This window comes from Sinocyclocheilus anshuiensis, unplaced genomic scaffold (genome assembly GCF_001515605.1).
Source record: "Sinocyclocheilus anshuiensis isolate Anshui unplaced genomic scaffold, SAMN03320099.WGS_v1.1 scaffold1203, whole genome shotgun sequence".
In the NCBI taxonomy this organism is placed as follows: Eukaryota; Metazoa; Chordata; class Actinopteri; order Cypriniformes; family Cyprinidae; genus Sinocyclocheilus; species Sinocyclocheilus anshuiensis.
This window is the reverse complement of record NW_015539980.1, coordinates 1,064,496-1,091,078: the sequence shown is the minus strand read 5'-3', so window position 1 is coordinate 1,091,078 and position 26,583 is coordinate 1,064,496. Positions and strand designations below refer to the sequence as shown.

The 26,583-nt window shown below is 37.4% G+C and overlaps 1 protein-coding gene across 5 annotated transcripts in view; it reads right to left on the bottom strand.

The window, feature by feature from the left end:
* The window catches only part of mtor (mechanistic target of rapamycin kinase), a 134,329-nt gene extending 108,195 nt beyond the window's left edge, over positions 1–26,134 (bottom strand). For 2 of the 5 annotated variants that reach the window (XM_016484357.1, XM_016484362.1), the window contains exons 1-18: positions 26,065–26,134; positions 24,893–25,063; positions 23,208–23,316; positions 22,774–23,006; positions 20,733–20,933; positions 20,497–20,631; positions 18,156–18,431; positions 17,045–17,153; positions 16,634–16,817; positions 15,759–15,887; positions 15,166–15,410; positions 13,632–13,847; positions 12,250–12,455; positions 10,300–10,422; positions 9,750–9,833; positions 9,162–9,254; positions 7,888–8,022; positions 6,744–6,873 (exon numbers count right to left, since the gene is read on the bottom strand). In XM_016484357.1, the coding sequence (XP_016339843.1) occupies positions 6,744–6,873; positions 7,888–8,022; positions 9,162–9,254; positions 9,750–9,833; positions 10,300–10,422; positions 12,250–12,455; positions 13,632–13,847; positions 15,166–15,410; positions 15,759–15,887; positions 16,634–16,817; positions 17,045–17,153; positions 18,156–18,431; positions 20,497–20,631; positions 20,733–20,933; positions 22,774–23,006; positions 23,208–23,316; positions 24,893–25,012 (2,728 nt within the window). In that variant the 5' untranslated portion in view covers positions 25,013–25,063; positions 26,065–26,134. Of the gene's footprint in view, positions 1–6,743; positions 6,874–7,887; positions 8,023–9,161; positions 9,255–9,749; positions 9,834–10,299; positions 10,423–12,249; positions 12,456–13,631; positions 13,848–15,165; positions 15,411–15,758; positions 15,888–16,633; positions 16,818–17,044; positions 17,154–18,155; positions 18,432–20,496; positions 20,632–20,732; positions 20,934–22,773; positions 23,007–23,207; positions 23,317–24,892; positions 25,064–25,656; positions 25,805–26,064 lie in introns of all 5 variants that reach the window. The other 3 variants (XM_016484358.1, XM_016484361.1, XM_016484359.1) reach the window with 3 other exon arrangements.
* Positions 26,135–26,583: the final 449 nt, after the last annotated feature.

The window sequence follows — 26,583 nt, the reverse complement described above, 5'->3', positions numbered from 1 at the left end:
TTAATTTTAAAGAAAAATAACAAATGAAAAAATATATAATCATAATCTATGACAAAAAAATACTATTATAAACTAGGTTAGTGGATAATTCAGCAGCAAAAGTTATTCTAGAAAAATCATGAATGCACAATAATTTTATAAAATCTAAACATTTAGTGAAATAACATTTAGTGGGGAAAAAATAAAAGTGAATAAGTGTAGGACTAAATCTGGTAAAATGTTACATTGCTCTTTGTATTGTTGTAAAATACATTCATGAAAAATGAGTAAATATTTATATATAAATAGGTACAATAAAATTAAAAGACATTTCTTTTAAATGTATAGCACAGTAATGGAGGCAGCAACATATGATAGATAGGACAGAACAAGAAAGGCTATTAATAATCTTTCATTGCGCAAAAGTATTATAATATGAAAGGCTCCAATACAGAGCGGCAAAAAGCATTTATGCGCATTCCGTGCACAGAATGATGCACTTGAAGCAACACGGAGTCAAAGCACGCAGCGCTCCGGATAGAAAGCACAAAGAGAAGAGATATTGATGCATAGTATATTATATCTGTGCGATAGTTTATTGAGCCTTTTCTTTTAACAGATTTAAATTTCAGTTACTGTGCTCTTGGAGAGAGTTTCATTGTCTTGACTGTCGTAACCGAACACGTCACGCAGTTTGAATGCTGAATGGAGAATGACAGACAGCCACAGCGGAGAGAAGAGTTTACGTGAACTTGAATTTAACGACTTAAATACTCATCTGTACCTCACATTAAACTATGGAACGGCTTCAGAATGCTTGGAATATAGTGCACGAAAACTTTATGGTGCTTTATAATGTTTTTGTGCCTTTCGTGGGTATCGGATGCCAGTATCGGAGCCGATACCGAGTATCGGATCGGTGCATCCCTAGTATTTTTTGCTGAAACATCAGACACATTCTGGGCACACAAGAGACTTATATTACATATTGTAAAAAGGGGCATATGTCTCCTTTAAGGAACTAAAATGCACCCTTCAGAGGTAAATAAGGTACGAATGTGTATTTTTTGAAAGGGTACTGCCCCATGTTCCCAACACCTTTTAAAAAGTAATTTAAGGAAGAAAAAACATGAAGATATCAGGAGTTAGTAAATTGCCGGATTTACTACAGTACACTATGTGACACAGGAGGCAGCGCAGCCTGCTACTGACCGCTTCCTACAGTCATAAAACTCTACCACACACACCTCAGTGAAAAACAACTATATCTGTGTGTGAGTGTGTGTATATATCTGAATGACGTAATGCAGTCATCTGTTTCCCATACACAGCAGGTCGTGCCCTAAAATATATGTGCCATTTGATGTGGGGTTAATAGGCAACCTGGAATTGTTTGCCTGCGCTTAAGGGTTTCAAGTCCTTTCATTTGGTTTACAGTGGCAGACAGCGGGAACGCTCATTCAAAAATATTTAAATACACCGCATCCTGAGAGCGGATCCCTGATGCGCCAAAATGATAGAATGTTTAAAGGCGTGGACACGAAAATCGTGGGAGCGAAGCACATGTTGCGGGAGCAGGCGGAAATGGTCAGAGATGTGACAAGAAGCCTCATCAGATCACAAAAGGAAGCATTTGACTGGTGTTGTGGAGTAAAAAGGTTATGATTTTCTCTTTTGTTGGACAACAGGTTTAGAAATGTGAATACAAGGGAGGTTTAGCTTTATGCATTTTAATTTAAGCATGTTTAGCTTAGTTAACGGAAGGCTACCTGCTGCCATCAGAGCAAGTGTAATTACTGCATTCACGTGCTCCTCGGATGCTCTCATTTCCCGAGTTGTGCTTTTAAGTCGGAATGTGAAAACAACATGGACACTCTCGTTACTACAAAGATGTGTTGGATTTGTATTATTAGAGCTTTCCTACTTGATTTCACGTGCATTTTTTCAGTCCGGAAATTATTTTTCACATGCGGTGCCAGTGATGATGCTTCTTACGTCCGTTTCGGAGAACCAGAGGACAAATATTTCAATCGATCGACCGAAATGATGCACCGAAATCTGCGTTCGGATTCGGTTCTAGTACATACCGGTTACATAGGTACCGGTGCCATATGGTACCGGGTTTCGGTACCCAACCCTAGGTGTCTAAGGACCTGTTTCCACCCGGTATTAATATAAATTGTCGGAGATCTGATCACAAGCGGTCAGCCAAGGCACGTTGCTGTTTCTACCTGTTGTTATCATGCGTCTCCTGTGACCACTCACTCATTCGCTTTAGAGAGCGTGCATGAAAGACGGAAATGAATGCAACAGACAGACTCTTTAAAAAAATAACTATTTAAAATACACTGTGCATTAAAAACGAGACGCAGAGTGCTGAACTCCCGTCAAGCCAGTTGCAAAGAAAACAGTCTGCACACTTATTAGGACCATTATGGTAATATAAAGCGCATAAAGACGGCCAGAACCATATGCTTTTCATTAGGGATGCACCGATACTGAGCTCCTGTACTCGTACTCGTTAAAATGCCCCGATACCAAACGCCGATGCCACACAGCATGTGATAAGTGCCATATTCAGACAAAGAAACACCGACAACAGAACAACAGACAGCAGAATGGAGTTAAGGATGTCTACTACGAAGTATATGTATACTTGAAATTTTTTTACTAGTGGGTGTAGGACACTATAGTTCATTTATGTAAGTGAGGATAGCAAAATAAAGTAAACTGTGACAAATCATACCCAAAAATTCTTCATACAGTGGACTACCAGCAAAACTGATACAAATTTGGGACCAAAAATTATTCAGACCAAGTCTGGGGAAAAAAACTTCTAAAGTTTTCTAAAAGAAGTTCAGGTTTGCATGAAGCTGGATGACCGCATGCTCAGGAGACTACAGGCTGTCATTAAGGCTAAGGGTTGCCCGACTAAGTATTGATAGTTGTGTAAATACTGTCATACTAACAGCTGTCCGAATCATTTTTGGTTGATTGTAATCCATTACATACCTTTCTTGTCATATTTTATTACCATTTTCTAAACTATAGCAAATAAACTGTGATAATGAGAGAAATGTTGAAGGTGTCTGAATAAATTTTGGTTTGACTATCTATTTGATAAATGAAGTTAACCAACTAACATTATAAATACTCATTTGGTTTCTGTACCCAATATTCTAAAAATGTAAAAATGCAATAAAAATATCAGTATCGGTACTCGGTATCGGCAAGTACCAAAAATAAAAGTATCGGTATCGGGCGAGTACTGGAAAAAGTGGCATCCCTACTTTTCATGATGTTTTGTTAGCTTCAAATATGCATTCTTCCCCCGATCTGGGCAGAATATTATACCAACAAAATATTCTGACAGTCTTTCCTGTACTAGTCAGTCAAGTCAGTACATGAAAAGACTGTGATAGACTAAATTCAAAAGAAATGGTAACATTTCCAAGATGATTTGCAGTAATCTACCTGCAAAGCTAACTGTGTGCAACTGTACCTTGAACAAAAGCTGTTTTAAGGCAGAAGGTGGTCATTAGGGCTGGGTATCGAGTTCGATATTTTTTAGGCACCGACCGAATTGCCTCGATACCATCGAGAATTCGAAAAATGTCTCATCGTTCGGTACCAAATTTCGATACCTAAGGGCAGGGCTGTACAGCTACGAAAAAACTGGTCTGTGAGATGAATACATTTACCACTGTAGCACGTGTGCGATACAGTTTTGCTGTTTTATACTTGTGCTACAACTTTTTGGCCTGTGCTACAAAACTTTCAACCTCTGTAGCACCAGTGCTATGTGAAAAAAAAGTTAATGTACAGCCCTGCCTAAGGGGTTAATCTCATCAGCGTCAGTGAGCCAATAAGCCTGCAGCACTAGCCGGTGTTTTCGACTAGAAGAGGTGCGACGCAGATCGATCAGTGTTTGACATCTGCAAGAGCGATTCGAAAGCGCACGGAGCAGTCTGCTCTCTTTAGCTCTCGTGGTACTGTAATACACCGATCGGTTTGCACTGCAGTCGGTTCGGGTCAAGTCGAACACACCTACTAGTTTACACCGGTTACACTCAGAGATGTGGCGCACACGTGAGGCTGTAGTGTGAATGCGTCCCAGCCCCCTTAGATGTAAGGCTACATTTACACTGGTGCGTTTATGTTTTAAAATGCCATGTAATGTTGCTGAAATTAAATGTTATTATGTTATTATATGATATATATAGTCAGAGCAGCGATCATGGAAGAGAGAACACAGACAGACTGCGCTGGAAGCTGCTAATGCTCATCAGTAAATCAGTGGAAAATTAATAGAAATGATGAGTCTGTCTGAGCTATGCGTTTTAAAACGAATGTGTATTTACTAGTGTAAATGTAGCCTAATAGATGTGTAAACTGAAGACTATTTGAGCTTTATTAAAACTATTTGCACTGATTTATTGTGTTGGTTACATTTTGTTCCTTTGTGCAGTGGCTCAGGAGATGAGTCTTTGAGTTTGTATAAACATCAACAAGCTGAAAAATAAAACCAAAGTTTTTTTTTTAGATAATGTAATCTTGTTAAAATTGATTTCATAAAATTGGTATCGAAAAAAGTATTGTTCAGGAACCGGTATTGAAGTCAAGGTATCGGTATCGAAAATTTTTGAACGATACCCAGCCCTAGTGGTCATACCAAATATTGAAGTGATTTAGTAAATAGAAGTTAACTGAAGTAACAACATTATTTTTGAAAACATCTTCACATAATTTTTACACAAGTGCCTAAATGTTTCACAGTACTGTAGCTTCACAAATAGATTCCTCCAATCATTTTAAAAAGGCTGCCAAAGTTCTTATGGATTCAGTCTTTCTCAGTTTTCTTCTGTCCTCACATGAGTCTCATATTATGCATTTGTATTAAAGAAATAAAATACCAGTAATAAAAGTCTTCTAAGAAACCTACTGACCAAAATTATTCAATATCCTGACAGCTACGTACACACTTTTTTCTGTCCACCATTAACATCACTCACAGAGCTCACCTTCATCTCATAAAACTTCCCATTGCTCTATTATTGCAATAAGAGGGCCAGCAGGCAGTTCTCTGCCTGTAAGGAGAGTTTTCTCAAAGTGGGACTAGAGAAAAAGTGCAGACCCAGACAGAGTTGCCCCAGACGGTAACCTGTACTTTATCCCTAATGCATCACTCGGGAGATATCCACACTTCCTGCAGCACGCTTCTTTATGAGGCCCTGCTGTTAAAACTATTAATTCTCTCTGCTGCGTAACAGTAGATGAAGGTCTGAGCTGGTGGACTCTGATACTCTTGAGGCCAGAGGCAAAGACATAAGAAGCTTTAATGACCTACCCAATCTTCTATCTTTGCTCATGAAACTACAGAATATTTTTAAGGCAGTCAAAAGTAAATAGGTGTGTTCGACTGCGGTGCATCTGATTTGAAGCAGTGCATGCTGTTAAATATTTTGTCCGACTTGTGACATATGTCCCATTATGTGATTATGGGACATATGCCCATCTAAGTACTGCAAAAACAATTTGAGAGCAACTTCTCCAGAGTGGCCACACAAGCTCTGATGATGATGATTCACATTTCATTCATGTTTAGTGTTTATTCTGACACCTTCAGTTTCGCCAATGCTCTTAAATATGTTAATTTATTAGTAAAAACTTTTTTTTTTTTAATGCGATCTCAATGTTATATTGTCATGCTTTTCAAAATAAAACTTACAAATATAGACCCCACTTTGTTATTTAAATAGTACTGATTTATTTTGAACTTTACTTGTGTACATACAGGCGCTGCATTAAGCAATACAAAAAGCATTAAATGAAAAGTATTTCTGTTTCACCTCAAGACCTTGCACAGTCCCAAACCCTTCACTAGCAGCATTTTGTTAACTCAATTAACTTGAACCCTCGGTTTTACTACAAGTTCATCCATCTACAGTAGTATGACCCCAATAATGATGATTTAGACTAATTTAACACGTTTGTACAGAAAAATATTACAAACACGCTTGAATGAAAATATGGGCTTCATATTTCTGCTTTTACCTATTTTTGCTTTTTATACTCCAGAATGCAGAATGTCCCACAAACTTCCATAATAATAACAAAAATATAATATTACAAGATAATTACCTGTGGTAACTAACGATAAGCCACGATGCTGTTAACTGGTATTAAAAAAAACAACAACAAAATTTTTTGACTCTGGACTGAGGAATAGTGGACACATTGTACTTGGACACTGTGTTCACAACAGTGGGAAAGGAAACGTCTTTATTTGATAATTGAGAACTGTTTGTTCTGACTTTTGCACACATGCAAATTAAATGAGAAAAAAGATGGTGTGGATGGGAAACGAGTGGGACTATAATGAAAATGGCACTGTAATCTGATCTATTTTAATCCTACTTTTAAAAGACATTGTGTACACAGGCAGTGTATGGACTTGCAAAAACATTTCCGAAGAGAAAGTCACAAAGAAAAGTATGAAATGTGTACAAAGCTTTGTGAAAGGCCAAACAATCTGAGCCAACATGTGAGAGCACGCTACCCAGGAGTTCTGGCTCTGTTTTTGGAAAGGGAAATTTGTGTATGAAGATGTGCTCTGTTTGCTCTGGAGAATGCCTGTGTTAGATGGGCAAAATCTTCTGTGCATCTGTAATTAATTGTGTTGATGTGAACTCACATTAGCGTGATTAGAGCCCACTGTGTCTAGGCATGCATGCTCAAACAAGTATACAGGTGCGTCTGATTACCTGAATCCTGGCTGGACTTGGACTCTGAGAGGCTGACGGCTGAAGCATCACGAGACTGGTCAATCATACCGATGTTCACCTTGTGTTTGTAGGGATCCAGAGCTCCAAGTAGACCTAACACACGTATGGCCTAACCAAGGGAACAGAACCACAAAGCCTGTTTAAAAAATGCAAAAGGTTTCATATTCAAGAGCAGTGGTTCCCAACTAATAAGCTGATGAGTTGAATTACTGTAGGTGTGTTTGATTAAGTAGACAGTGTTGGGATACTCCTGGAACATGGTTGGGAATCACTGTTCTAGGGTATAAATTGCAGGCAGCATATGGAGTTAGGAAGGCAACGTGAGCAGGATGTGACATGGGCATTAGATTCAGACATTTCACATCCTGAGCATGTTGCCTTCCTACCTTTGTATGCTGCCTACAGAGGTGTTCCACAAAATGTTTGAAACAAATCCCATGTTCCATTGATCCAACGTTCTATCTAACATAGATAACAAGTAGTTAGATAACATATAGTTTTAAGCTAATCAAATGCATGTACACTCTTGTATAAGCACTAAAAATGATCACACAACAGTGTCATCTTTTGGAAAGAACTGTTTGACTGTTTTTTTACAAAAAAATGTTAAGATTAACTATAATTACCAAAAACTTAATTTTTAGCTGTCTCATTTTTCATACACCCATGTTACTGCTTAGTTTCCCCCATTAAAAAAAGTATACAAAAATACAAATAAATAAAAAATTAAGTGTAAAAAAAGTATATATATTTTTTACATTTTTGTAAAAATTGTGCTGACTGCATTCACCTAGCTCAATAAATAAAACAAAAAAATATCTGTAAATTATGGAAAAGCATCAGTTTAACAACTACAAAACAACATTTGGTCCCAAACTAACAAGCCCCCACTGAATGAGCTTAATTTAAGCTTCATATGTAAATAAACCCTGTTATCCATATCCATTTGCTTTATTTCTATTGCACAAATTTTCTTCCTTTTTTAAGGTCATTTAATAATCATTGCTAGAAAATAACTAAACCTGGACGTGAGGTGGAACTGTCTGAAGCACTTCCTTTCAAACAACTGTTGCACCCACATTCGTGGAAACTGGCGTTCAATGACAGGAGCAGAAATCAGTACCTCTCTCCTAATCCCCTGGTTCTGTTCTGTCTTCAGGAAGTTGAGTAGCACCTCCAGTAGAGACGGATACTTCCTGTATGGCTCCACCACATACCCAGTACTGGCTACTTGTTGACCCAGAGTCCAAAGTGCCACCTAGTGGGAGAGAAGATGATCAGTGTGTTATTGTGTACATTAACATTTGTTCATTTAGCAGGTGCTTTTATACAAAGTGACTTATAAATGAGGAATACAACAAGCAATTTTTAAAAAAGGATTCAATAATAAAGTGCTAGCAATAAGAGTTGCAATCATAGTCCAGAATAGCAGAAAACAGAGAAAAGAGGGAAATAAGAATAGTTTCGTTTTTATTTATTTATATATTTATTTTCTGTAGGATAATTTTCTAAGTGCTCACAGAAGAGGAATTTTTAAATTGAATAATGTCAGGGAATCGGCCATCTGGATAGGTGTTCTTGTGCATTTTGTCTATTTTATTTATTGTAATGTGATTTGTATTTGCTCTTTAACACTCCTAAATGCTGCATCATTAAATTAGCTTCACTATCCATTTATTAGTTTTATTAGATTGTTTTTAATGAGGAAAAATTACTGGGTGCACCAGTGCACTGTACATTTAAGCTGTTTTATTGAGAAAACGACTTTTAAGATTGATCCAGAAAGTCAAATAAAGCCCCAGACACAGTTCAGAGCAGGTAAAGTATTTAGTTACATGAGCTTCTGTGAACCTCGGGTAACCTAAAACTAACCTAAATCATCCAAACTCTATAACACCCCTGATTGCTAAAGCAGAACCTGACAACGTCATACCAAGAAAGAAAGCTTTGTGTAAAGTTGTGTAAACATTAAGGACATTTGACTGCACCTCATAACAGTACTGTAAAACCTTTCAGATTAAAAGCATGCACTCTAGATTGCCTCCAAATATTACTGAAATACACAAGTACGTCAGAATGTTTCCACTGTCATTACGGAGGAAAGTGGAAAGGAGAGTGCTTTTCATTACCCATATATTGCTTTGCAAAAGACAAAAAAACAAATTGCTTCACACAAGGAGGAAAATAGATGTGTGTAAAAATACAAATCTGTCAAAATGTAAAACAAGTCAAAATGTACACACAAAACATACTAACTCAATTTGCTGAAACAGGATTGAAAGACTTTGGTTTAACTTCACTAAGGTTAATAATATTGCCAAATCTCAGATCACATTACCAAATTAAAAAAATTAAAAATAACTATGGACCAAAAGTTTAACATGGGAATGAGCAAACCTGTCTCTTAGCTAATGAAGACGAGTCCTGTAGCATGTCCATAATAATAGGGAACAGCTCATCCATCCATTTCCTCATCTCCAGTCCACTCACCTGGTACAAATGAAAGAAACAGACACACTTAACAGCATTGCAACTGATCAAATGAAATGACCTTTCAGGGTTGACTTGATTTTGAGTGTAATGTAATTTTAAATGCAAATAAAATAAAACTCCAGTATCTGGAAAAAACTGCTGGTAAAAAAAAAGCAACAGCGCTTGTCCTTAAGACTGCTCTATTCTTATTAGCGCTCATTCAGTTGGCTCTAATTCACTCTTTAATACCGAACATTGTAGTCACATATAACTATATATTTTGTTTCTGAAAAAAATCAGTTCCTCTCTTCCAATCTTCGCTACACCTTCTTCAACCAGTTGTCCACAAATATTTCATCTCTATGCTTGCATTCCCAACTCTCTCCTACACAGAGCTACTCTGATGCTTCTCCTGAAGGTTTCCTAAATAGTGTGCAGTAGGAAGGAAGATCTGGTCATCTGAAAGGTCCTGTAGATGACTTCAAAAGATCAGGCTAGGAAATGATCCGTTACCTGAGCAAGTTCTCCAATAGTAGCTAAAACACAGATAACGACTCCAGGGTTTGGATCGGGATCTTTCAGCTTCAAGATGAGGGCCTGTGTGAAGAACAGAATTGGAAAAATACATAATGAAAAGGGTTTATCTTTAACAACACATTATTATGTGAATGAGTCAGTAATTGATCTTTTGCTAAGCCCTGCTTTACAAAACATTACTGACCAATCCTACATAATATATATACAATGCATCATATTACCGGGCATATTTTTCTCTTTTCTAATGATAGCCTGTGTGTTTAGTTCGTTTTACAGAAACTATCTAAAATGTGAAAATAATGTTTACAGGGCACTTCAAGATCCAAGTTCATGCTGTGGATTAAACCACGAAAGATTAAACCTTCATTCTGAAACGAACATGTATAACATCAGCCGGAACACTTTTGGAATCTCACCTATGGCTATTATCCAAGTACAAACAAATAAACTTCCTGTTACTGAAGGTTACAACACATTTGACAACAACCCCCAAAACACGTGAAGAGAACAGAGGAAGTGAGGGTACCTTGAGAATGGGCTCCATGTATGGGCGGATGAGTCGGGGGGCATTAGACACCAGGTGACCCAGCATGCGGGCGCTCTGTTCTTTGTTTCGGCCCACGCCACTATGTTCCAACTCAGTAAGGATCTAGAAGGGGTTTTATTGTGTTGGACAGTACCACAGAGGGCAGTGAGAGGGCAGTAGCACAATGTAAAGGTTTCCATACAATATGCATAAGTTGCTAGTCAACAGAAAAAAAACAAGTGAATTTGTTGATGGGAAACAGAGTCAGGCCAGGCTGACTAGAGCTGCAGTGAAACAAAAGAGCAGACATTTCAGCAGAAAAATATTTACTGACTGCCACCTGTTGGTGGTTGAGAAAAACGGCTACAGCTTCTCTTAACAATTTTGCAGTGTAAAGCTTATGTACACTGTGCACAGTATGAAGTCTATATATACATAAAAAGAACAATGTGTGAAATGCTGTAGCCCACAATGCATTACCTGACCTTTTTCAATACCTATTTTAACTCCCTAAGCCATCTACTACTTCTGTGTGGATTCAATAAGTATCTTACTATGGTCATATTCTGTCTAAAGAAACAACAAGATGTGTTTAAAAATGCTGCAATAGCTTTCTCTCCAACTTAAATATTGATGTAATTTGCCCTGCTATCTATCTATCTATCTATCTATCTGTTTAACACTATGGAATTGGGGGTACTTCAGGAAGGTTCTTGTAACTGTGTGCCCTTTTTCATTTAGTAATATTTATGTGGTTGGTTTGGGGTTGATAAAGTACGACCTTTAAAACGTACTTATATTTTCCTATGTAATGATGAAGTGTGCACTGCAGTATTCAGAAAGTGCTCAGCACTAAGTTTGCTCCACTGTATACTTTGTCAAATGTAGTAGGTCATCTGGGTATTTCATGCGTACAGATATGTACTCAGGACTCCAGAGTTTCACCAAATAATGGCATTTTGCGATTATTTCTCCTGTCAGTGAGACTAATTTGTTTGAGGTCATACTGGTATCACAAAGTTGGCCAACTCTCTTTGATTTTAGTTGATATATGAGAAATATTAAACCATAAACACTCCACAAGCAAACAGCAAAAATGCAACAGCACTATCTGTTTGAATAATGCACAATGATCAGAGCGATCCAATGGACAGAGCAGGTGTGTTTACTTGTGGGCCAAGTGACACAAGTTGTTTTACAGTCATGACCAAGTGACACCATTAATAGGCAGTGCTTTTAAGATTCAGGGAATTCAAAAGAAACAGGAGAAATCACATCGTACCATGCACTAAGACAGAAAGCTTTTTCTATAGATTTAATGTAGTAAACAGTGACATTTACAATTGCTAAGCACACTTTTGGCCGGTGCTTAAACTTCCACTTCTGCATTATTTTCCTTACAATACCCAGTAAATTATGATCAGTGGTTTAGTCTCACATGTGAGATGTTAGTCTGAAGCCCTGATATTTCAAATATATGTGACCATATTTTTCAAAATTGAGATTTATACATCACATGAAAGCTGAATAAATAAGCTTTCCATTGATGTATGGTTTGTTAGGATCGGACAGTATTTGGCCGAGATACAACTATTTGAAAATCTGGAATCTGAGGGTGCAAAAAAATCTAAATATTGAGAAAATTGCCTTTAAAGTTGTCCAAATGAAGTTCTTAGCAATGCATATTACTAATCAAAAATTAAGTTGTGATATATTTACGGTAGGAAATTTACAAAATATCTTCATGGAACATGATCTTTACTTAATAACCTAATGATTTTTGGCATAAAAGAAAAATCAATAATTTTGACCCATACAATGTATTTTTGGCTATTGCTACAAATATACCCCAGCGACTTAAGACTGGTTTTGTGCTCCAGGGTCACATATGAGTATGAGTAGTGGAATGCTATTTCAAATATAGCCCAGTGCTGTAAAACGAGCAAATACCTGAATGAGCATCTTGCGCAGAAAGGGCATAACAAATGCAGGGTTCATACTGCTGAGACGGCCGATAGTGCAGATGGCCAGTTCACGGATCTCAAACACTTCATCATTAAGCGCCACAAATAGAGCTTGGAGGTTCTCTGCTTGTGCCAGGTGGGCATCAAAGCGCTCATCCAGGGACGCCAGCACACAGTATCGAATATCAGGGTCTAGAAGTCACAGGAAGTTACATATACATAAATTAGTACACCCAAAACTTAAAGATATAATGTTCCATACAGTCTGGTTGATCAGTTACCAACAAAGCGTGTCAATATTAATCAAGAAAGTAAGAGTTTCTTATCAAACTGATCAAATGTTATGTTGCAAAAATGAATACACCCTCCAGAAATGTACACAATAAAACGTAATAAAATATTTCCAATGATCCAATGATCAACAGGTGAACCAAAACAATTTGAATAAGAATCATTTCTTGACAATTAAAGCATTTCAGTCATTTGAACAATTCTCAGACTTAAAGGAATAGTTCACCTCAAAAATAAAAATTCTGTCATCATTTACTCACCCTCATGTTGCTCCAAAACTGTATAAGTTTTTCTTATGATGAACACAAAAGAAGATGTGTTGAAGAATGCTGGTAATCAAACAGTTGTTGGCCCCCATTGACTTCCATAGTAGGGAAAAAAATACTATGAACTTATACAGTTTTGGAGCAACATGAGGTTGATGACAGAATTTTTATTTTTGAGGTGAACTATTCCTTTAATGCTAAAACAATGAAACCACTTTGGAAAGAATTGTTTTGAAAAAAAAAAAAAAAAAAAAGGATTACCAAATCATTGTTTTAAGTGTGAACATAGTAGCAAAAGTAAATTTCAAAAAGAATGGACTTATAAGTTAACAAGCTCCCTGAAATAATCAGGCTTTCATTTTGTGAAGAGTGATGTTTTAGAGAAGAGCAAGAAAATGGCATGCAAGTGTCTAAGAGCTGGCAAAAGATATGAGAACTTCATCTCATACAGTGAGACGCATCAAACATGACTCAAGGTCATTCATATAGATGTGGCAATTTGTAGTGATTCGTGTCTTGTACAATCAATTGAAACAAGTAGGCGTGGGTGATACTGAATGGTTTTTAAGACTATTTTGCAAGTTACTGGGCAGTAAAACTAGTACAACTAGTTATATTAGACAACAACTAATTTAAGTAAAAAGGTTCTCAATGTTTGTTGAATTTATTGAACGGTATACGGATATTTGCATGCCTTCATTTAATTTAATTCAACTTATAGACCAATTTTATGAGCATAAACTTAGAGAAATATGCATATACTGTACATAATCTATAAGATACCATGGATTTAAGCAGCTGTCTCTCTCACCTGGGTCAGTGATGCCAACCACCAGTAACTTGCTGAGAACGTCAGCCACCACCTGCACAGCGGTCTGACTGACCACGTGACCGTGGCCGCTGATCAGGTGGATGGAGGGGGTGAGCAGACGCGAGCAGGTACGCGCTGCCTCCATGCGGATCTCCTTGTGCTCACTGTTCAGGAAGTAGTCAGCACAGTGGCGCACAAACTGGGTCAATGAGTGACCTGAAAATGAACCAAACAGTAATGAAAAAAATACTTTCTGAAGAAAACGTAAGTAATGCTAGCCTATACAAAAGTCATTGCAGAGCATTGCTGTGCACTTGTTAAGGTGTTCTGGGTAGGGCCGGGTGATGCATCGAATAGCAATATTATTGCAATAATTTAGGGAATATCATGATAATGTTAAGTTTAGCATAAAAAGACAGAAAGCAAATTTCACTCCCCTTTTTATCTCTTGAATATAACAGCTGTCAAATACTTCTGTGTATATTTGTGTAAGCGCTCTATGACAAGGATCAAAGCAAGGCTTTAGTTTACTATTTGCTTTTGCAGCATTGAGCACAACAGCTGATCATTAACATGTATGTTACTGAGGTTATTGTGTTTGGGCCCACGGGTGTGCCAGGTGCTTTGGATGGTGACCTGGGAGATTTGGTTCCCCATGTAAAACCCTCTGTGAAAAACCTGGGTGTAATTTTTGATTCTGCCCTCAAATTTGATAGGCAGATAAATGCTGTATTTCAATCTAGTTTTTTCCAATTAAAATTACTGTCTAAAGCTAAGAGTTTCTTAACATTTGCAGAGTTTGAGAGAGTGCGTCATGCATTCATTTAATCTAGACTTGACTAATGTAATTCTCTTTATATTGGAATGAGTCAATCCAATATTAATCGTCTTCAGATGGTTCAAAATGCAGCCGCCAGAATTTGACAGAAATCTGATCATATTTCCCCAATATTAGTCTTTGCACTGGCTGCCGATTTGTTACAGAATTGATTTCAAAATTCAGTTTTTTGTTTTTAAAGCTCTGAACGGATTTGCTCCAAAATATGTTCTTTTGAATCAAAACAACTCTGCTAGATTATGAAGGTCATCTCAACAAAGATTGCTAATGGTTCCGAGATCTAAGTCGAGGGGTGACCAAGCTTTTTCAATTGCTGGTCCAAATTGTGGAATGAAAAGTCTCCCTTTATCTATAAGACTAATTTCCACAGAGTCCGAATTTAAAAGTTTAAGTTAAAAACTTACCTTTGCTCTCAGGCTTACAACTGTCTTTGATTTTTAAAGCTTAATTTTTGATAATAATTTTGATGTAAAATCCTTCATCATTGCTTTGCAATCTTTTTATTATTTCTGTCTCTTTTTTTAGATATTTATCCTTTGTCTTTTTGTACAGCACAATGGTCAACTACTGTTGTTTTTATTTGTGCAATATAAATAAAATTTGATTTGATGTTAAGCATGGAGTATTCATTCATCGCAAGCTCATAGTGTTTTATTATAGCCGAGAAAAAAAAAAAAAACCAGTGTAAACGTGTACCTTCAAATTCAAAGCTGCCAAGAGTACGCAGTGCCAAAGTGATGCTGCCCACGTCACTAGCCTCAGGGATATTAGTCAGGCTGGGGGATGCCAGCTGGTACGCCAGGCCCTTGGGCATACCGGGGTGACGCAGAGGCTTGTGCATGAGCACAAGAGAAAGCATTTTTAGCAGCCCATCCTGAATGTCCTTCTTCAGCTGTGGGATCTGCCTGCTCAGGTCGTATAGCACTGCAGTCAGTGCAGGACTGGGAAGAACAGAGAAAGAAGATTACACAGGAACTCATGCCCAAATCTTCTGGCATGTACAATGCTAGTGAAAGGTTTGTGCACAATCGACTGCATTTATGTTTCTCTTAAAAAAAACTTTTGTTCTAAAGGCTTATGCTTAACTGTTTCAAATTAGTTTTGAAAACAAATATATATTGTGCCTATATATCTGTTTTTATTGTGCCTCATGTTTATTAATTATCTCACTCTGTTTATTTATTATCTCATTATCGTGTATATTGTATTTGTATCTATGAGTTTGCATCTCAAGAAACTACAGCCCAGTGAAGGTGAAACCGAGAATAAAGCACTAGCCCCTACTGTACCTGAGACCAACAGCTAACATGGGCTCGAGAAGTTCTTTGACATCCTGTTGAATGCTAGGCCCCATAGCTCTGGAGAGCATACTAATACAAGTGAACACAGTAGCATCCACCTGCATGGTCTTCTGCCTCCTAAAAGATTACAAAACATGAGACAGAGGGCAAAAAAAGAGAAGAAAATCAAATACATAACATTCTTAAGGTAGTGAAACAGTAGCAACACTTGGATAGTTTTAAAATCTGATTGGATGAGCCACATTTAAAGTCATAACACGTATAAGCTAAATTTGATATTACTCTTTGATCATGTGACTTGGCACTGACAAAAAGCTGACAGGCAAAGCAAAAAAATTGTCTTATTACTAAGAGTTGACAAAATAATCAGATTTTATACATCTTAAAATGTATAAAATGCAAGATTAGAACTTCCACCACACTCTAAATTATAAACACAGCCTAAAGCCTACTATAATAAATAAATATGAAATAATAAATCATAGTGTCGGAATCTCTTGATCATGTACCAACAATTGTATTTGATCATTTTGAAAGTGGCTTCATTACTTTTGTCAAGCCATCAAGTGAAAATACTTCAACACAAAAAAGTAAAGTCTGAGAACCAATTTTTATGGGAACCTTAATTGTAGGAATTAAAAATAATAATAATAATAATAATTTACTGAACATTGTTCATACTGTTTCAGTAGTTTTTAAAAAATCAATAAATTGCTTAAACTGTATGGGTCACCAGCTTAACCGTGGTAAAAATAAAACACTTCCCTCTAGTGGCTTACAGCTTACATTTTTGCAGGCCTCTAGTGTTTGTATTTGAGCTGTGCGCTAACAAAGTTTAGATTTGAATGGTTGCAGGTCCTTACTTGTGTGCAAAGTCTTTAGGTGGCAGTGCAGCTTTGATGATCTCCAGGATCTTGCTGAGGTAGGGCTGAATTTCGGCCCTCACAGCAACCACCAGCAGCCCCAATGCTTGAAATGCTGCCGTCCGCTCCTTCTCTTTCTTCAGGCAGCTCAGCAGGTGCCCCATAGTGTCCTGTAAATACTGATCTGAGGGCAGAGGAAACATCTTCAATATATAGCCAATCAATACAGCAAAAAGTGAAGCAAAAAAAAAAAAAAGAAAGGCTAATATGCATAGTCGGCCCACAATGTATTTGAAAACTTATGCAATGATTAAAAATATCTGAATGTCACTGAACTGGAAACATATATAATAATTGAAATAGTCAAACATCAGCTTTGGAAGTAAGGCTGGGATGTAATCACAAGTGTACCAGTGAAAGTGTGAGGCTGGAAGGCAGCAAGTCGGGGCAGTAGGTTTAGGATAGTCATCTGAATGAGCGGATTCTTACTGGTCCTGTATTTCAGCACCCAACGGCACACCTGATGCAACAGCAACCAAATACATTAGACCCTTCGATGCTGTGGGAAACGTCAACTTCCCCTGATCACAGTTGCACAGTTTCAAGAAATGTCTAAAGTTATAACAAACTCTTCAATCTGATACACTATAGAGATGTTATTTAGACAATATGGTTAATTCCTGAAAAATATATAAACTAAAATCTGACGAATCAAAACAATGTTGAAAACTTTTTATCAGGAGAGTCTTTCGATACATGCCAAATCCTAAGTTAACTGAACAATCACTCTAAGGCAGGACTGTCCAAACTCAGTCCTGGAGGGCCGGTGTCCTGCAGAGTTTAGCTCCAACTTGCCTCAACACACCTGACTGGAAGTTTCTATGCCTAGTAAGAGCTTGATTAGCTGGTTCAGGTGTGTTTAATTAGGGTTGGAGCTAAACTCTGCAGGACACCGGCCCTCCAGGACCGAGTTTGGGCACCCCTGCGTTGGACCATTATAGATATTCACGTGATCTTCTCAGCACGGTCACTAAAGATTTATCATAAATAAGCCTTAATAATTAATTGCAATTTTGTCAGAAAGGCTTGAGAGGTGTACAATAATGTGTTTAACATGTCAACTACAGACAAAAATTTAATTATACAATACTGTTCACATGGCATTGTGATAAATCATAATTTATTTTTTTGTTGCAGGAGGCTGTTTAGTTAGTAACAGTGGACAGAACCTTTGTAAACCTAGGAAAAATATTTTCTTAATTCAAATAATTGTGTCCGATTATACTTATGCTTTCCCTTAATGGATAAAATATTATTTTTCTGAAGTGAACTGTTCGAAGCATAATTATCATTAATGGACATGAAACGCACGCTAAATTCACTGACTAAACAGAAAGAAAGGAGGGGAAAAAAAGCATACTACAATTTCTTCCAAAACTTCACTACTGGGACCACTTATTATGAGACCAGCTAGCTACAGACAGTTATTTCCTCTTCAGTAGTAAATGCGATCACCGATCACCTGGTCAAACCGCTCCTCCATCAGTTCTCTGCAGTACCGGCTCTCCACCAGTGTGCTTTTGGAGGGAACAGGTGCAGCTCCAAAACTTAGGAAGCCCTGTGGTGTGCTATATCCCAGCAGCCCCAGCAGAGCATTGGACTGCTGCGGCTGCACTGACTGAAAGCTGGTGAAGGGCGTGATGTGGCGAGGTTTAGTGCTGAAACCCATCAGCTCCTTACAATACTTATCATGAACCATCTGCTGCTGTGTAATCTCCTCCATTTCCTCTCTCATACGCTGCAGGGATCAAAGAACCAATAAAAAATGCATCAAACAATGAATAAAAGCATTGACGCAATGAGTGAGGTCATATTTGATTGAAAGATCAAACAAAATGAAAGAAATACAAATAAACAATGCAAACAAACAACTGAAAAGACAAACAAAAGAATAAATAAATAAACAGGCTAAAAAATAAAACATCAAACAAATGAATGATAAATAACAAGCAAAAATAGCAAATAACAAAAAAACAAAACCAGTGCCGGCCTGTAGGGTTGTGGGGCCCTAGGGCAAGATAATGAAAACGGGCCCCACTAGTGTAAAAATTTTCATTGAAATTTGACGAAGAGAACATAACTTTATTGCATTAGACATTCGGATCCGGATCTGTAATTATTTAACATAATACTAAAGGTGGCTCAATTTTCCCTCATATGACAAGTCTGTCTGTGATCATGGGCATCATTGCATTTATAAAACAAGTACTAATACCACAGCAATAAATATTATGTATACAGCAGTCAAGACATCCTTTTTTTTTGGTTCTGGAAAGATACCGTTTGGATTGCATTTCTACCACAACTTTACTTTACTCTATCATTCTTTCATTTCAAATAAATTAAAAATAGCATCAATGTGTAACAAGACTTTATGAGAGATTATTCTGAGGCAATATTAAGTGAATTCCAAAATCTGAACCGTGACAACAAAATATGAACTGTAACAAGAAAGGTTTTCTTTTTCTTTATTTACCGAAAATTATAAAGAACACAGAGTTTGTTGTGCCTGTTTTTAGGGCTGCACAATTTGGCCAAAAATGTTGTTTTTATATATCAATATGACTAATTCTGATTATTGCTATAACTAAATAAAAACATTAAACAAAACAATAATTATTGATAATGATTATTATCAATATATTTTACAGAAAACTGCAGCATGACCTGTTAACATGTAGGAGGCCTATAAATGTTTAGAGGTCTAAGGATTTATTATAAAGTAAATCATGATTAAAAATCTTTGGCAAAAAACAATTCTTAATTTTTTGTCAGGACATCTTATGCATTCACTGAGAGAGTGAGAAAAAACTCCTCTACACTGGAGAAAAACTTAGAGAGAAGTATTATTATTCCTATTTTTACCAAAAAAATAAGGTGTTGCGAGCATTAGTGAGTGCACACATGTAATATAATGTTTCATGCATACTGGTAGCCGGAGGGCGCCCTCACACAGTAAATCCATAAGTGCAAAATCCATAACTCAAAGAAGCCATAAATCATATGACGTTCCAGGAAATTCCTAACATTGACAAAGGCATACGCTATCGCCTAGCTGAATAAAAAGCAGATAGAGACGTTTTAACTGATGAAAAATTTAGACATACCTGTACAATTGCGACTAAATGGTTTATCTCTGTTCTTCAAGCCATCTCTGGTATTTGTATATGAATAAACTATATATATAATGCAATGATAATCAACAGCCTTTATCACTGTATAGAATACTATATAAAATAATGTTTTTTTTCCTCATTCTGTGATGTTTCAAACACTTTCAAAGTTTCAAACATTTGACTTATGTTATGAAATGAGCAAAAACATGACATTAAATGTTCTCTTTGTTAGACAACAGGTTTGTAAACAGGCTCAAACCCATGCAAAACCCATGCATGCGTTCTACTGAGGTAAATTGTCATCGTACAGACTGATTTCTTCATATGTTCAACACACATGGCGCACTGTACACAGCCCTGGTTATGCAGTCAGAGGTGTATGCGGCTTGAAGTTGCGCGCCGATTGGTTTAGGACATTAAAGTAGCTACCGCGAGAGCGATGTGAAAGCATGCAGAACTGTCTGCTCTCCATAGCTCTTGCGGTATCTTGAATGTCAAACACCGATCTGTTGACAACCTCGCTGCCGCAGGGCCCTCCCCTTAAGGCGGAGTCCTAGGTGACCGCTTGTACCATCTGTTGGACGGGGGCCGGCACTGATCAAAACAATGAAAGAATGAACAAAGAAAGAACAAGCAAAACCTCACAAAACATGCGTCCTGCTGCCAGTAGCATGAGCAGTCTCTTACCTCTCCCTCCATACTGCTTATTCGCACCAGTTCATTGAGAATCAGTAGAGCTCCATGGACACGGTCATCCTTATTCATGCCTTTCTCTTTAGCCAGAGTCTCATCAAAACCCTTCTCGGCTTCCTCAAATGTTTGCTGTTTATGACAACAAAATACATGGAATGTGTGAGCGCCCATACCCATATAACACACACACGCACATATTTAAAAACATTTAAAGGTGTTTTAATTCTGACCTTGTACCACTGTGGTTTCTGCATCTCTTTGGTCTCTCTCTGGGTGGTGAGGATCAGACAGGCTCTGAGTGCAGATACTGCTCCCTCACGGATCGCCTGTTTGGAGTCCCACACAGCATAGAAAATGTTATCAAAAAACGGCTGCACCTGCTGGAAGAAGAATGTGGGTGCGCTAACAGCGAGCTCTCGCAAAACCAGCACCTGAAACAAAAACACAGTGGAAAAGGGGTTCAGTTGACAGAAAAGAGCAAAGAGACAACACACTGAAGTACTGTTAAGGAAGCTAAAAGCCACCAGTAACAAACAGTCAAGTGTAAGAGAGTCTAATATAAGGTAGGGCTGTCAAAAAAAAATCTGAATTTCGAATATTCATTGAAAAACGTTGCATTCGAATTTTAGGTGTGCGTTAAGGAGGCAGCCTTATCAGTGGCGCACGAGATGCGATGGCGATGTAAGCATCGTTGCATTTTAATGTTTTTCTTAGCCTATCCAGTTGAAGCCACTAGATGCGGCGCTGCTGCGTTGTTGCTGCATAAATATAACGGGAAAAGAGAACATCAATGCGGAGAAGATCTTGTTTACATCAAAACTGAAACCAAGCCGTTCACACAGAACGCATGTTTCATGCATTTTCTAGAGGGACATCTATCACCGTTGCACTCGTGTCTCGATGCGCCCTCTTGTGGCCTCAGGAGAGAAGCCAAAAGCTTTTCTACACCCTAACTGAAATATAAAAAAATATAACGAAACAAAATATAATTCGAATTTTGATAATATTTAAGTACAAAATTCGAATTTAGTTTTTCAGCCATTTTGACAGCCCTAATATAAGGTTTACAGCGGGTAAAATAAGTATTGAACACGTCACCATTTTTCCCAGTAAATATATTTCTAAAGGTGCTGTTGACTTGAAATTTTCACCAGATGTTGATAACATCCCAAGTAATCCATACATACAAATAAAACAAAACAAATAAGTTCAGAAATTAAGTTCTGTGTAATCAAATGGAATGACACAGGGAAAAGTACTGAACTACCGAAATGTATTTAATACTTTGTACAAAAGCCTTTGTTGGTAATGACAGCTGTATGGAGAAACTAGTGACATGCATTGCTCAGGTGTGATTTTGGCCCAGTCTTCCACACAAACGTCTTCAAATCTTGAAGGTTCTGTGGGCCTCTTCTATGAATTCTGATCTTCAGTTCTTATTTTCTATTGGATTCAAGTTAGGTGATTGGCTGGCCACTCTGAAACCAATTGATAAGTTTCCTTGGCTGTGTCTGGGATCATTGTCTCGCTGAAATGTCCACCCTTGTTTCATCTTCATCATCCTGGTACTGTAGGCGTTGGGACTGAACCAGCTAATATTAATTTCCACTGACGAGGGGCAGGATTGCCTTCTAATTACTGATAGATTTCTGCTGGTGTCTTGGCTTTCCATTCCTTTTTGCACCTCCCTTTCTTCATGTGTTCAATACTTTTTCCCTGGGTCATCCCATTTTATTACACAGAACTTAATTTCTGAACTTATTTGTTTTGTTTTCTTCGTATGTATGGATTACTTGGGTTGTTACCGACATCTGGTGAAAATTTCAAGTCAAAAGCACCTTTAGAAATATATTTACTGAGAGAAATGGTGACGTGTTCAATACTTATTTTACCCGCTGTATATCACAACATATAAGTGGCACAACATATAAAGGGATAGCTGACCCAAAAATGAAAATTTTGTCATGATTTACTCATCCTTAAGTTGTTACAAACCTGTATGATTTTCTTTCTTCTGTTACACAATAGAAGCCATTTTGAAGAATGTTGGTAACCAGTTGATGGTAGCCATTGACTTCCACAGTAGGGATATATATTATTATAATATTTTATTTTGTGTTCAACAGAAGAAAGAAATGTTGGAACAAACCTGTGAGTAAATGGTGACAAAAGTTTCATTTTTGGAAAAATGTTATTTTTACGTGGAACTTCGAACAGTTTGCTTGTAATTCACCATGACAATATAATATGCAGTTAAGTATTTCTACGCACCGCTGCATGCCGTCTGCCCTCATTCCTGTCTGCTCCCAGCCATTCTAGAGCTCTCTTCACCTCAAACTCCACATACTCTGCAGTGAAGGTGTCTCCCGCCATGGACAGGTGACCCATGGCCTTAGAGGCCATCTCCATGACCACTGAGTCGCTGGAGGGAAGCAGGTTGCGCAGGTAGTTGGCAAAACGGCTGATACGGGTGGCATTTCCCCCTTCCACACCAATCAAGCTCACTGGAGAAACAGCCATAACACAATAACTGACAAAACACTTCAAACCAAGCAATGCAACGGTGACATGTCACTTTCAATGGAATTAAAAACTAAATTATAGGTAGATCTGGCAAAATAGGCCACATTAGTTTGCATATTCCACTACTTCATTAAAAATAACAATATAAAGTAGACAGCGTTTGCCATTGGGTTCATACTCACCTATGGCAAGGATACCGCCTTTTTTCTCATTCACATCTGAGCTGGAAACCAACTCGAATATGTGGTGGTTCAGCTCATCATAGAAAGTGGTGGCTTCATCTTGGCTCAGCTTGAGTCAGAAGCAAAAACAATGCACACTAAACATGACTCTTCCCAATAGTTTATATTTAAGTGTACTTTAATGTAATGCTGTCAAGTGATTACAAAAATTCAGTTAACACTGCAAATGATATGCTCAATTAATCAATTACAACTAATCAATTACAAATTATCACGTGTTGTTATTTACTAGGCCACAAATGTAGATAATTTAAAGACTGATGTCACATAGGTGCTACTACAAGCAGTGTAAAGCTGGACTGATTGCGGACTTGCAAATACATATTCTGCATCTCCCTGTATTTATAATGTTTTTGATGATCGAATTACAAGCGGTCAGCACTAAATGCAGATGGAAACAGGATCTAAAACATTTTGTAATCAGATCACTGAAACCATCTGTGTCAATATTTTAGATCTGTGCATTAGCTCTTTAAGTGACAGAAGCCTAATATGCCTGCTGTTACCTGTCATTACAAACTAACGAAACGAAAATCACTCACTGTTCTTGACTAAATAAATGTTGTAGATTTAATGTAACTAATCTATATTTAATATATTTACATTTAGTCATTTAATATATACATAATATATACAGTGAAGTCGATGCAGTTTTATTTAACATTTGATAATAATTACATTGATGAATTTCTATAGTATTTCTTTCCTGAATACTACTGTTGGATCTTCCTAAAAAGCACAGTTTTTTTAATTTGTATCTTTGTTTGTTCCTATTCATTTGTGCTATTTTTTGTCAAATGTTTTATTTGTTTATTAATGACTTTTTGTCTTTAATAAGGTTTGAACTTTATATAGTTAGGCTGTTGTCATGTTTTGCTGTGGCACTGAAATTGGGATTATGAAATTTCACTGGTATCTAAAATGTTGGTGTCATAACCTCTACATCAGAATACAAGGTTACACTCTTGAAAATAAAGGTGCTTCACGATGCCATAGAAGAACCTTTTTTTGTCTAAATGGTTCCATAAAGAACCTTTAACATCTGAAGAACCTTTCCGTTTCACAAAAGGTTCTTTGTGGCGAAAGAAGGTTCTTCAGATTATAAAAAGGTAAGAAAGAGATGGTTCTTTAAAGAACCTTTGACTGAATGGTTCTTTGTGAAGAACCTTTTAAGCACCTTTATTTTTAAGAGTGTACAGGGGTCAAAACCAACCAAAACAACTATTTTTTCTTTTTCCTTTCTTTCTTTGCTTGCAGTGGGGCTTGTGAAAAATTTTGGCAGGGCAAGTAAAAATCTGAATCGCTGGAACAGGCTAGCAGAATAATACTCCTAACAGTACTAAATTGATTAACTTCAGGCAGTATTCCTGTTCGCAGTGCTTGCAGTACATCCACAAAGGTGTGTGGTCATGCAGTTACACTTCCATTATTCTAGTGTTTTTACTGTAAACATGTTTCCTTTCTTGTTTGTTTAAACACACTGCAGGACAAATAACTTGATTGTCTGTGGTAACACAAGTGTGGTAACAAGAAATTACTCTGTCAAAGTTATGCTTTTGACTCTCCTGATGAAGCTTAATGTAAATGTAAATACTTGGATCAAAGATCAAAGTAGCACAGTTTACCTCTCTTAGTTCTGTGGTGACATAATGCTGGAGGTCTTTGGCAGCTTTGGCACGTGTGTCTTCATTTCGACTCTTAAGGCCACTCACAAACTGCTGCAGGACTGTGGCAGTTCCAGACATGCTGGAGGCTGGGACGCAGCTGCCTGTAGATCTGCCTGCAATTCAAACACCCTGCCAATATGAGAAACAACTGTGTTAAGGGAATGCAAAAAAATGATAGATCTTAATGTCCAGACTACAATAAACATCTTTTACTAAGCAGTGCTGTTTGAGGCGACACTTCAGAAATGAAGAAACTGTTTTACATTAAGTATCCCTTTATGAAAAATACATATGCACATTTCATCAGGCAATGCCATAACGCCATTAAAAGTAGAACAGACCATCAAAAAATAGTGAAGTGGGAGTTTTCTGTTATTCTGTATGCATTACTTAATGGTGATGATAATGCCATTTTACATGTAAAGGTGCTGACGCCAGAATATACAGAATATGTACAGTACTGTCACCAAGCATCTAAAGACCCACCTCCATCTATCTGAATGACACTGTTCCCCCAAACCGTTAAATAAGTGTCAATTCATTAAATTACACACGGTCCTTATTGGACAGAGTCAACAAACTGCTCACACCGTAACAAAGATCATTCATGCTAATGGCTAACGTTGCAGTAAAAGTTATTAGCTCAGATCTTCACTACTACACCGCAACATTCACATTCACATTCACATTAAATAGATACATATACAAATGAAGTAGCTTACAATTATTAGTGATCCAGACTTCCAAGTTAAGTGTTTGATCTAGGATTCAATCTACAATCTTCTTACAGCTCACAGCTCAGATATTTTAACCCCAGCTGTATACCACGCAATTTTATCATTATTAAAGAATGCTCAACAGTTCCTGCCTCTGATAAAAATAAGAGAAAAGCATGTAGATCAGAGTTATTCGTCAGAATAATAGAAGAACACAATAACAGAAGAACACAATAACAGCACGTATAGCGGGTGAATCGACATATAGGTTAGTTAGTTAGTTAGTTAGCCAAAGGTGCTACCTACAACTATCAATTTAGCAAGTGACTGTGAACTGCTTACGTCATATCAAACAGAACATTTAAATGGATTACATGTATTTTGAAAAGCAGTAATTAAAAATTCAATATTTACTTGTGTAAAGGGTTTTCCACAAGATGTACTAATGCACTCGTAAACTGCAAACACAGAGGGCGGGCACAACATATGAGTGACGTCTCCTCCACCAATAGACAATCACTTGACTGTAGTGTTTAACCAATCATTCGCTCAAACGGAAGCGTTTCAAGCCGGAAAGAAACATGGGGTAAATTCCAATTCACATACGAGAAGAACGTACTAAAATTGCGCATAACACCGGTAATGGCATAGAAATACGATAAGATAGTAAGCCAGTACGCTTAGTTAGTGTTTGAATCATAACATTTAAAGAAGAGGGGCTTACCGCCCCTAATGTTGAATTGGTGAGGTACGATGTGTCTAAATTATAAATGTCCTATAATAAATATCCTAGAGAGGTTTATTATTATTGCCAATATTCAGGTGTGAAATTATTGTCCAGAAGGCACATGGACCGCATAGTCACATGGTACTTGTTACTTTTCTCAGTGCTGGACGGATCAGCCATTTCAGATTAATTCGGAAGGAGGTTTA